At 39.0% G+C, this 13,403-nt stretch overlaps 1 protein-coding gene across 5 annotated transcripts in view; it reads left to right on the forward strand.

Moving 5' to 3' along the window:
- The window catches only part of LOC116102881 (ATP-binding cassette sub-family A member 3-like), a 132,493-nt gene that overhangs the window by 98,843 nt on the left and 20,247 nt on the right, over positions 1-13,403 (forward strand). For all 5 annotated transcript variants that reach the window (XM_031388109.1, XM_031388114.1, XM_031388110.1 and 2 more), the window contains exons 23-24: positions 2,313-2,474; positions 7,400-7,578. In XM_031388109.1, the coding sequence (XP_031243969.1) occupies positions 2,313-2,474; positions 7,400-7,578 (341 nt within the window). The remainder of the gene's footprint in view (positions 1-2,312; positions 2,475-7,399; positions 7,579-13,403) is intronic.

Consider the following 13,403-nt stretch of genomic DNA (forward strand, 5'->3'; position numbering starts at 1 on the left):
TGTTTGTTTCTTTGTTTTTTGGAGGGGAAACTGGGAATGGAGAAATTTACATGTAAATAAAGAAAAATTAATTAATTAATTAATTAATTAAAAAAATATGACCATATATGGAGAAAACCACATAGAGTCCACAAGAAAGGCACTATAACGAAAGAGAAAGCTCAGTACAATTTCAGGCTAAAAGATTAATATATCAGGTAATTTCTCTACATCTGCCACCAACAACCTAAAATGAGCTCAAAGAAATTTAATTTATTATAGGATCTAAAGAAAATATTTCAGAAAACTCTGAGGCAAAAGACTTGTGCACTAGAAATCATGAAACAGCACTGAGAACAGAGAATCAAAAGATGCCCAATTTACAGATCCCATGAACCAACAGTCCTATGCAAACTGACAGACACACTCAGCAGGAGCCTTAGAAAGTTTCTGGCTGCATTGATTTTCACAGACATGAGAAAAACATACTGCAGACTCATAAAGAATAAAGGTGGACTTCTCATAGCTTCTGATGTCAAAACTTACTGTGGATATACAGCACTAAAAATAGTATGGCACCAGTGTGATGATAAAAGTACATAATGTGTATGGATAATGTAATGAATGCATTAAAAAGCCCAGATATAAAACCCCTTCACTTACAGGGTCTCTTGATTTTCAACAAGACTCCAAGATCACCCAACTAGGAATAGAGAGTCTTTGATAAATTGTATGAAGAAAAATGAGTATCTACATTCTGAAGAGTGAAATTGAGCCTTGCATTATACAATGGACAGAAGTGATCTCAGTGGTCTACATGTCAGAACTGAAATGTAAAGGTAGTGCAGGCAATCAGGACTCGATATCTCTGAACTTCGCCAAGGATTCTTAGATGTGACACCATGATATCAAAAATACAAGCTATGAAAAATGATGTGAACTGACCATCACCAAATAAAACACTTTGTGCACCTTATGGCAAAGGGTGAAAAGGACAGCAAACCATGTCAGAGCAAATATCTCCAAGGTACACATTTGATAATGACCCATCATAATCTAGTCTATAAAAATACAATGACTTCTTACCCATCAGCAATGAAAAAGATAGATATTCTCTAGTAAAATGTATGAAAAGCTTTAAAGAGACATTTCCCAGGGAAGATATACAAGCACCAACTACATGACAGAATGTTCAGCATCCCTGAAGATTAGGAAATGGAATGACTCCCAGGGAGTCAGTCACTTTACTCTCTAGAAGACAATATTTACATGCACCATGACAGATGCCAAGTGAGTAGCCTTTAATAACATTTTTCTGTAAGCTTTGACATCTCCCAAAGTGAGCAATCAATGTCCCAACTTATTTTTGGCTTCAAGTCTATATATACTAACTGCAATTATGGACTTCTTTATAATAGGGTTGTCATGATGTCAACCACTGAAAGAGCAGCGAATTTCAAAAGGATTTCTCTCATCCACTGCTATTTGCTCTCCCAATGAGTGGCCACATTTGTTTGTATAAATACGTAAAGATAAATGTTTAGGTTATATATGGTTATCATAATGCATCCGAATAAAAATGCCATAGTAAAAGATTCTTTTGTGTAATTAATATGTATTCTGCCCAGAATTAGCTTTATTTTTATACCCAGCAATCTCAACTTGATTTTTAAATCCAAAAGTGTGACTTCAGAACATTAGCCCTTTACTGCATTTTTGTATGTCCTTGTATATGCACTTACTAGCTGTGATACTCTGTTACTTTAGAGAAATCTCAGCTTTAAATTTGTTCTTTTAAAGATATATTTCCTTTCAACTGATCAGTCACTTCTTATCCATTTTTCACCATAGAGTCACAGTCTCAATTTTCTTAGAAAATTAGTAAAATAATTTTTGAGACGTAGTCTAGTGTTGTGGTGCTTGTTGGCCCAGAACTCTGTATAGTTCAAACTGCTCTCAAACTCCCGATCTTACTGCTTTAGCACACAAATTCTAGGATTACAAATACACACCACCATGCCTGATGCAACTTTACTTCTTCATGAGGCACACAAGACAGGAAGTACAGGAAGTAATGAACATTGCTCTTCTTTTGTTTTCAGATGACAGATTATATACATATCAACTTTTCCTAGACTTTCCCAAATCTATAATCATTGAAATAAACTGTGTTCTGGTACATCAAAGTTAGATCAGCTAGTGGCAAGAAATTATAATCCTTTGAGAATAATATTATGCCTTGTAATTTTCTTAGTTTAACTTGGTCAACATGAGGTATTCTCCACAGTGTTTATTTGATATAAAGCACGTTAATGTTATCTTTTCAACCACAGATATTAAAACCAATACTAAGAACCTCATACTTAACTCCATGCTGTTGTTACCCATTTATAACCTTGGCATGAGTATCTCCAAATACCATGACATCCAGGAGATAAGGAAATTATGTTCTTCTTTGGGATATCTTAACACCATTCCAAGTTGCAAAAGTAAAAGTAAGTATCTGAGGTTCTCCTAGATCCATCAGTCAGAAAGAAACACTAGACATGTGTGAGTGACTGTCGGCATCCCTGTGTGTCTGTACAACTCAGAAAGCAGCCTGCACTATGTCACAAAATACAGTCTTAGCTGAGATCCAAACTTGTATGTGCTCCCTCTGTTGAGAAGAGCCTCCACAGAGTGGAGTCAGTTACATTCTAGATTGGATTTTCATTTCTGTCAGCCTGCTTCTTCTACACACTGGAATTTAAAGGGAAGGTACCGAATTAATGTTACATTACTTCTTGTCTAATATGGGGTTGGGTACATGATAGATACTTAAGTATTTGTGGATGAATAGTTAAGGGTTGGAAAGAGTTATTTCAGTGGTGCAAGAAAGGATGCAAGGTTAGAAGAGGCAGGATAAACACTCACCCTGACCTCAGACATCTAAGGAGGAGGCTGCACCCCCACCATCACACCCTAAGCATCTTCACAACACTGGAAAGATGCGAAGATGGAAAGCAAGTGTACGTGGAAACTATAAGCTAGACTCTAGAGGTTACATAAACACAAGTTTAGGAGACTGCAGAAAATAGAAACTGCTGTCCCCAAAATTCCAGTGGTGCCAAGAACATTCAAAGGATGGAGCCAGAGGGAAACAGAGAGGGAGTACATGTAAAGTCTGATGAAAGACACATCAGGTAACATTATAAGCCTCATTCCCAATGGTTTGCCCAACAAATATAACACATAATTTACTGAATAAATGAGAGTGGAAGCACATCGGGTGTTCAGCAAAGACATCAGATCATTTGTCAATTCAGAACATCTGAGGAATTTAAAGTCAAATCTGAGAGCAGAAATGGAAAAAAATAAGTTCACAGTGATGTCTTGAGCTTCATGCTTCGCTTTGAAAAGAATTAATAGAACAAGAAGTCTGGGCGTCAGTAGAGACACATAGGATTTGAGCATGTCTAGCCACCAGATACACAAATTGATCTTTTTCTACAGTGTAATCCAGTAGCAACAGAATGTATGTTTTTCATGTTTATGCATAGAGTGCTCAGCAATGCAGACCACAAAGCACAGAACAGTTCTCTTTAATGCATGTGAAAGCTACTGGGAATGTGTGCTCACATGCGCATGTGCATACATGTGCCTGCCTACCTGCGTGCGCGCGCAAGTGCGTGTGTGTGTGTGTGTGTGTGTGTGTGTGTGTGTGTGTGTGTGTGTGTAGCAATTTGGAATTTTGTTCAGATATATGTTATTAACCTAGATTTTATCTTAGCTTATAGCAGATCTCTGGAAAATGTTCAAGTGATTATTAACTAAGTTACTAGCTTACTTGACAGATAATTTGGACCATCTTCAAATGGTAGGAAATGACACATCATAATTTAATACAAAATAACACATTGGCTAAAAACAGACCAGAGGGGAACTATAAAATATTTTAAAGTAAATGAACATAAAATCAAAACATCAAAACTCATATGATGTAACCTCAACATGCTTAGGATTTCTGTGTCATAAGTAATTTATTATATTAACAAGTCACATACATATCCAGTAAACTTTTATATATAGCCCACATAAGTCTGTATATACACATGTGTATATATTGAATAATATGGTTTCTATACCTAAAAACTAGAAAAAAATATTAAAACAAAAAGTATAATGGAATAAATATATAAAAAGAAAGCAACTGTGAAAAAGAGGATAACTTTTCAAGGAAAACAAAATAATTTATACAACTTTATACTCTACAGTTAAAATAGAAAAGGGAAAGTTTGCGATCATTTGTAATTTTAAAAAGTAATAGTTACAGCCGGGCAGTGGTGGCGCATGCCTTTAATCCCAGCACTTGGGAGGCAGAGGCAGGCGGATTTCTGAGTTCAAGGCCAGCCTGGTCTACAGAGTGAGTTCCAGGACAGCCAGGGCTACACAGAGAAACCCTGTCTCAAAAACAAACAAACAAACAAAAGTAATAGTTACTATAATTCTATAGACATCAAAAAATAACAAAAGGGTGTTGACAATAACTCTCTCCACAAAATTAAGGGATAAAAACATCACTTGCCTTTAGCAACCACTATTCTAGCCTCAACTGCATGGGGTTCACCTTATTTAGACTCCACATGTAATATTTGTCTGTTTGTGTCTGACTTATATTATTTAATGTCTCCCAGCTCCATTCAGGTTATCACAAGTGACAGGAGTCCACCCTTTTATATGGATGAGTAGTGTCCCTGTTTGTCATAGGCGTCATGCTTTTCCTGTTCCTCTGGTGACATACTATGTATTTTTCATTTACTGGTTGCTGTGAGGAGTGTGGCAGTAAACAGAAGCATGGCTGTCTCTTCGATTCCCTTCCCTCTGGATACGAACGTGGGACTGCTGCTCCTGCTTTGTGGCAGTTTTGCGCCTAAGGTTTTGAGGACCTTCCACGCATGCTTTCATTTTCTTTGCTAATTTACATCCAACAAATAGTGACCCTTCCTTTCCCTCCATGTCCTCATGAGCCCTTTGTTATTTTCACCCTTTTTTGTCATGAGGAATGAGGTGAGACTGTTGGGTTTCGAGCTGTATATCTCTCAGAATTAGTAATGTTGATCACAGTGAAAAAAAAAAAGAAGAGAAAATTGTATATTTTAACTGTGTTCCCCCACTCCCTGTTCCCAACTCTGCACACTTTTTAGTCTGGATGGCTCACTCTGTGCTCTTCCATGCAACTTTCCAATGCCCTGTTACTATTGCATGTTTGTTTCTTAGTTGTTTTTCAACCCTCCTACGTAAAAATAAGTGTTGCTATCCTCCCACGATTAGGGCATTAAAGTTGTTTTTTTTTTTTTTTTTTTTTTAATTTGCTTGGATGCTTAGTTTACTTGCAGCTTTTATATTGTCAGATGTTTTTGTGCCTACTGTGACACGCTGAAGCTCTTGGGTGTCCCTTCTCCAGTATTTCAACACGGGTCAGATGGTCATGAATTCAGCTTCATGTGTCTTAGAATGTGTGTTTGCCTGCCTCCCTATTTCTAAAGGAGACTTCCTGGCACTATTATCTGTTGGTAGGTTTATTTGTTTGTTTGTTCCCTTTAGTACTTTAAATGCACCATCTCATCCCATATGCTTGCAGGGTGTCTGGGGAGAAGTCTGCCGGAGTTTCCGTTAAGATATCTTATGTGATGTATTTTTTAAGATTTGATTTTATTTTTCAATATGTGTACGTGTATGTACAGGTGCCCATGGTGGCCAGAAGAGGGCCTCAGATCCCATGGAGCTGGAATCACAAGTGTTTGTGAACCACCCAATATAGATCCAGAAAGCTAAACTCCAGTCTGCTGGAAGAGCAGCTAGTGCTCTTTACCACTGAGCCAACTCTCTAGCCTGGAGATGTATTTATTTCTTGCTGCTCATACTTTTTTCTGTCTTCACGTTTGATAGTTTTATCATCGGGTACTTTGGTAAGCTCCTGGTCTGCATTTGATTAGTAAGCCCCATGCTTCCTGAGATTAGGTTGTTGGCTGTTTTCCTAGGTCATGGGAATCTTCACACAAGTTCTTGAGGTATGGTTCTGAGTCTCCTTCCTCCCCCTTTACCTTCTTTAAAATTGAATGCATGTAAGTTTTGTCTCTTGATGATGAGACTCCTCCCGTCAGCCATCCCTCTTTTTCTTACCATTTAAATTTGTTCCTTTGACTAGGAGGCTTCAAATATTCTGTCTTTGAAGTCACCGATTCTTTCTTTAGTTTGGTCAAGCTTGCTATTAAAAATCTGCTTAGTTACAGATGATTGTGAGCTTCCACATGGGTGCTGGGAACTCAACCTGGGTCTTCTGCAAGAGCAGAAAGTGCTCTTAACTGCCAAATCGTCACTCTCTTACCAATATTCATCTTTATGTCCATTATTGGAAGTCTCAGTTTGAGGATCTTGTAAGCCTTGTGTAAATATTTGTAAACACTTTGCACATTGTCTGAGGCCACCACCTTTTAAAGAACCAATAAATGCTCTCTGGGAGTGACATGCTTCTACTGTTTATAGTAGCCTATAATTCTGGTGGGGCCAGCCAGTAATGGTAGGCCTTCCCTTCCTGTTCTTTGGGTCTCTTGGTTACTGTCTGTGTTCTGAATTTAAGTGTATCCACTGGCTTGTTCCTGTATCTAGCAAGATCACTTGATAGAGAATATAATTAGCATAAAACACCACCTATCTGGCTGGACCAAGGGATTTTTTTTTTTTTTCATACTGTAATAGATTCCTTCTGGGGTAGGAACTGAAGGTGGTACTTAAGCCACATGGGAGGAGATGGAGTAGTGATATACCCAAAAGATGGCCCTTTTGGAAATCAATCCAGGTAAGCACTTTCCCCCCTCTGCTTAGGGGGATGGTGGCAAGCAGCTAAGTTGATAGAGCATGTTGGCCGGTAGTGTACTAGTGTTGGCAGATGGATTTATCTTGCAATAAAATGGTTCTCTGGGTTCCATTTTGCCCTGCTTACTTTCTTTTTATTTGACTCTGTGTGTGGCCCTACCTTCACTTTTCATGCTGGGGTCCCCAATAATTGAGAAAGGGCTCAGATTTACTGCAAAAGCTTCCTTAGCATTGATAAGGACACTGGGTATCTGCTCTGCACAATCTCTTTGCCCTGATGGTGTGGCTTCTGTGTTCTGATATACCACCTCTTAGAAAGGGGATTGAGATACATTCTATTGAAGCACATTTCTCTTAGTCTACCAATATGGATTTTTCTTCGGGCCCATGGAGCACACAAATGACTGGTGTGTGTGTGTGTGTGTGTGTGTGTGTGTATCAAAAACATTTGTGCTCATAGGTAACAGTTGATCTGTCTGTGAGGGGGAGTGAAGACAGGGACCCTCCTCCCATGCCTGGCTGACATCCTATTCTGGTAACATCCTTCTGCTGTTCTTCTTATCAGTTATTGACATTCCTATATACAGTATGGATCAAAAAGCAATTGGAAGGCATGTGACTGCCATGGCTGCCACAGGACTGATATACTTCCTCCTAATTATCCTTCTGGAAACTACTTCATGGAATCTAAAGGTCTTCATATATCGATATGTTTTCTTTGGTATCTACAGGATATTTTATAAGGTAAGTAACAGAATACAGGTCTTAGAGACAACCCACTTTTAAAATTTATTTTTATTTTTTATTGAAAAAATTTCCATATAATATATTCTGACCATTGTCTCTCCCAACTCCTTCCAGATCCTCCCCACCCACCCAACTCCATGCCCTTTCTTTTTTTCTCTCTTTAGAAAAACAGACAGCCAAACAAACAAACCAGAATAAAAAACCCACAAATACAGACATACAACACAACACACACACATAATCACAAAATCATTAACTATATTATACAATCAAAAATCCAGTAAGACAAAATATGCCAAAACAAAGCAATATGAGACAAAAAAATGTACAAAAATATCATGGGGTTCATTTTGTGTTGGACTTTTATTGCAGGGCATGGGGCCCACCCTTAAGTAAGGTTTATATACGCAGTGAGATTCCATTGAAAAAAACTAATTTTTCCTTTTCAAGTGAATATCAGTTGGAGATGGCTTCTTGGTTAGAGATAAGAGATAATATCCACTTCCCCCTCTAGGTGCTGGCATGCTGTCTTACTTAGAACTGTATGGGCCCTGGGCATGAGATCAGCCTCCATGAGTTCATATGTGTGTCCATCCTGTTGTGTCTAGGAGACCTTGTTTCCTTGGTGTCTTCCATCTCCTCTGTCTCTGACAAGCTTCCTATCTCCTCTTCCACATAGCCTCCTGTCTTAGTGTTCTATTACTATGTAGAGACACCATGACCACAACAACTCTTATAAAGGAAAGCATTTAATTGGGGCTGGCTTACAGTTCAGAGGTTTAGTTCATTGTCATCTTGGTGGAGAGCATGGTGTCATGCAGGCAGACATGGTGCTGATGAATAGCTGAGAGTTATAATCTGGGTCTGCAAGTAGCAGGAAGACAGAGATGTTAGAACTGGCTTTTGAAACCCCAAAGCCCACCCCTAGTGACAAATTTCCTCCAACAGGTCTACACTTACCCCAACAAGGCCATGCCTTTTAAACTTTCTGAAGTAGGGCCACTCCATGATGACTAAGCATTCAAAGACATGAGAGGATGGGGCCCATTCCCATTCAAACCCTTATATTCCCTGAGACAGTAGGGGAGGGGTTTCATGAAGATATCACATTTAGGACTGGTTTCAAAATCTCTCACTCTGCACATTATCCAGTTGTGGGTTGGAGATAAGTCTTAAGCTGAAAAGTACATAAGTGCCCATGTTTAACTCCACTACTGGATATGTGAGCTTTATCATCACTGTGGCTAACCCTTGATGAGTCATGTTTCTGGGCAGAGCATCCTGGCCACAGGAGATTTTCAACCCATGGTGTAAGGAAGCACAGAATGTGACTACAAAGGGGGCCAGGGCCAAGATACTCCCAGGGACCTACTTCTGCCAACTCACTCCTACCTCTTAGTTCTCTAATAGTGCCACCCCAGGGATCAAACCTGTGGAGGACACTTCATACTCACATCATAACAGTGGATCAAGGATGACTGACATCTACAAGAATCAGAGTCTACATATAATGTTAATTTTGTGAATTTATTGTAATTTTTTTTTTTTTTTTTTTTTGGTTTTTCAAGACTGGGTTTCTCTGTGTAGCCTCTGGCTGTCCTGGGAACTCACTCTGTAGACCAGGTTGGCCTAGAACTCAGAAATCTGCCTGCCTCTGCCTCCCAAGTGCTGGAATTAAAGGCATGCACCACCACTGCCCAGCAATTTATTGTAATGTTAATGCACTGATTAGTATTGAAATTTTTCCTTTGAATAACTCCTATGTCAGGGGTACACTCCCTCCATAGTCTGTCCATTTGTCCCAATTTGGCTCTGGCTTTTGTAAAAGCTCCCGGGTGATCCTGGCTCACCAATCCTTAGAACACACAGTCCATAGTAAAGCTGTATAACAGGTGTGTTCACCTTGCAGCATGTGTCAGACTGATGCATAGGGTTTGTTAAACTATAAACTGCTGGTCTGCACTGTGTTTCTGATGTAGTAAATTTAGGGTATGTTTTGACAAGTTGTGCATATAACATATCCCCTGGTAGTTCTGCCGCTGCTTGCAGAAATGGCTAATGAGATTGAGGCATAGGGGTGGGAGTTTCCAGGCTGTTCTACAGGCCAGGCAAGCAGACATCAAAACACAGACTTAGCCATGAGGACACTGTTAGAGGTATCTTGGTGTCCAGAGCTAATGAGAGATTCCTACTCAGTTGAAAGACTCATCTACAGAATGAAGTTAGAATTACCTTAAGGTACAGGACTAGAGAATCAGGCCAAATCAGCAAAAAGCTGGCCAGCACCAGAAATATTGATCCTTGGAAGTAAATCCTTATACTCAATTCTGGGGTTGTAATGCGTTTCCAAGATATCCCTCAAGTATCTACTGTTGCTTGGTAACCATGGATGCTGTACAGGGACTCAGTTTCCTTAGATGCCTAGGAGGAACATGCAGATCTCAGGTCTTGGAGGAGAGCTGAATAGAGAAGTCAACAGACATTCCATAGAAAGGGCCCCAGGATGGGAACCAAATCAGAGATTAGACAAGTACCAGTTATGGGGATAAGATTTTTGATCAAAGGAAATATAAAGTGCTGAAACTGTATCTACTAGGAACCAAACAAAATTCTGGCAATTGTATATACTTGAGGGAGTAAATTCAAGGCCTGGAGTAGGATGGGGCTCAGACAATGAAGCAGGGACCTATTAAAGAGCTACACAAGGATTCTACAGGACAAGACCCAAATGCAGGCAGCTGTCAATGATGGCAAACCAAGTCAGGGAACTCCTCAGAAGTGCCAGGAGAAGGACACTGGACTATCCTGATCCATTAGGGAGTGATCAGAGGAAGAACTTATGATCAGAAGAAGAATCACACATATACTTACATTTTATTTTGTGTACCTGATGTTTGATTTTGTTGTTCCTCCAACGTGCATTCATTTGTACTATTTTAGTTGACTTAGTTAGCCTGACCAGGTGCCACTAGCTTGTTAGTTCCTTCAAAGTACAATATTTTGACTTTTTCACTTTTTTTTTTTTACATGTTTTACCCCATTTCACTAATCTCCTTTCTACCTCCTATATTTCTGATCCATTTTCTTATAAGGCCATAGCAACATACATGGAGACTAATACATAAAATGAATTTTAAAAACAGGAAGATTGAAGATAAGCCACAATATAGATGAAAAAATCCTTGGTGTTGCTATGTATCTCTGTGTAGCCCTGGCTGTCCTGGAACTCACTCTGTAGACCAGGCTGGCCTCAAACTCAGAACTCTGCCTGCCTCTGCCTCCCAAGTGCTGGGATTAAAGGTGTGCACCACCACTGCCCAGCAATTTATTGTAATGTTAATGCACTGATTAGTATTGAAATTTTTCCTTTGAGTAACTCCTATGTCAGGGGTACACTCCCTCCCTAGTCTGTCCATTTGTCCCAATTTGGCTCTGGCTATTGTAAAAGTTCCCAGGTGATCCTGGATATTTGATTACTCTATGATCCCCAAGATTGTGTTGTTTTACTGGAAAACCTGTTCCTCATTGACCTGACCAGGTATATTCCAGAAACATAAAGACTGTAATAATCTAAAATCAAATCAGTACATTAGTAAAATTAGAAAGTAAGAAAAATTATTGACAAGTTCAGAAAAATTATTTTATAAAAATCACTATAGACAAATTATAAATAGAAAGAAATAAGACTTTTTTAATATGATAAAAGAGCAGTTACATCAGGTGGTGGCAGCGCACACCTTTGATCCCTTTGATCTCAGCACTCAAAAGGGAGAGGCAGGCAGATCTTTTTGAGTTCAAGGTCAGCCTTAAACTAAAGAGAGAGTTCTAGGACAGCCAGGGCTGTACAGAGAAATCCTGTCTCAAAATAACAGAGACAGAGAGACAGAGAGGGAGGGAGGAAGAGAGAGAGAAAGAGAAAAAGAGAGAGAGATTACAAATATATAGTGTACCACAAATATATTGATAGATTATTGAAAGTTTCCCTTTTATATCAAAAGAACACAAATGTCTGCCTTCACTTATTTTAATGCAACTATTTTCTTCTGATCACAGCTACTGTGATAAGAGGGAAAAGATATCATAAGCATAAAGTTTGGAAAAAAGAGATAAAATTCATTGTAGATCACAGGATTATATATGATTTAAAAAAACTATAGACAAGTATTAGCATTAACATTACTAAAAGAAAATCAGTATAAATGAGTCATTTATGTATTGAGATACTGTCCATAAAAAGCAAAATAGAAAAAAATTCCACTTAAACAGCACATACATAAAAGAAAGCTAAAATAAAAAGAAAGGTAATAAACAATATGGAAACCTTTCACACAGCAAGTTCCAAGCAATTTGGAAGACTACAGGAGAGTTACACAAAGACTGAAGGAGAGCGACATCCCATGTTTATGTTAGGAAACTTGATGGTGGTATGATGACCATTCCTCTCCAGGTTGATTGAAATGGGTTCTTTCATCTCAGTCTGTATCCCAGCCAAGTGCATGAGGGGTTAAGTTCTGGGGACTTGCTGAATCAGAAGACTCCAAATTTTGCAAGTGTGGGGAAAGTAAAGAACCAGAAATGACTAAGGACTTCCTGAGACAGAACAAAAGGAGGGTACTATTCAGATCTGTATATCATCAAAACAAACTTCTAGGTACTGGTTCTCAACCTGAGGGTCCTGACTCCTTAGGGTCAATCTGTAACAATGAAAATACACCCTGCATAGCATATACTTATACTACGATTCATAACAATAGCAAAAGTACAGTAATAAAGTAGCAACAAAAATAAGTTTATGGCTGGGTGTTACTACAACAGGAGGAACTGTATTAAAGGGTTGCAGCATTAGGAAGGTTGAGAACCACTACTCGAAGGGATTGGCAAGATGGCTCAGCATTTGCCTTATATGCCTGGTGATCCTATAGGACCTATGCACCTGTGAAAGCAGGGACTCCACAAAATTGTCCCCTGACCCACATGCATCCAGTGGCACATGCCACATCCCCCTGCATGCACTCACTCACATATAATGATAATTAGTACATAAAACCTCTAAGGATGAAGCTAGTCAAAACAACACATCAAGAAAGAATAGTGCACTAGGAAGGAGCCATACTTGTCTATGTGTGGCCATCAGCAGCAGCTAGGGGTTACCTAGAAATACAACCCAGGAAATTGGTAGAAACCAGGATTCTATGTTTTTACAAAAGATTTACTTATTTTATTCTATGTATATTTGGGTACCTGAGTGCATATTTGCATCACCACATGTGTGCAGGTACCTGTGGAGGGCAAAAGAGTGGGTTGGATCCCGTGTAGTTATAGGTATTTGTGAGATGTCTGATGTGTGTGCTGGGAACTGAACCTGGGCCCTCTGTGACAGCAATAACTGCTCTTAATAGATGCCTCATCTCTCTAGTCCATGTACTATGTATTCATGAACCACATATGTAGGCCCAGTTTGTGCTACAGTCTGAGAACAACTGGAATAGCATGTCTAGAGACATGGGCACAAGTATGTAGTACTAGGACCTGCAGCAAAGTTGGCACATGCTACAGTGGGGAAGGGAAGTTCTCAATAAATGTTACTCCTGTTGGATAAGTATGTGAAAATAATGAACCTTGACTCTGCCCTTGATCCCTATAGATGAGTTATACATTTATAATTCTACTAGAGACCCAATAGCAAAAAAAAAAAAAAGTTTATAGCAACATTAACAACTACAAACCAAAGAAAATATTTCTCGTGATAAGCAAAAGATATCAATCATGGAGTGAGTGAATAGGCAGGTCCCAGTGAATATTTTTGAATTACAAATCAATGA

This window comes from Mastomys coucha, unplaced genomic scaffold (assembly GCF_008632895.1).
Source record: "Mastomys coucha isolate ucsf_1 unplaced genomic scaffold, UCSF_Mcou_1 pScaffold21, whole genome shotgun sequence".
In the NCBI taxonomy this organism is placed as follows: domain Eukaryota; kingdom Metazoa; phylum Chordata; class Mammalia; order Rodentia; family Muridae; genus Mastomys; species Mastomys coucha.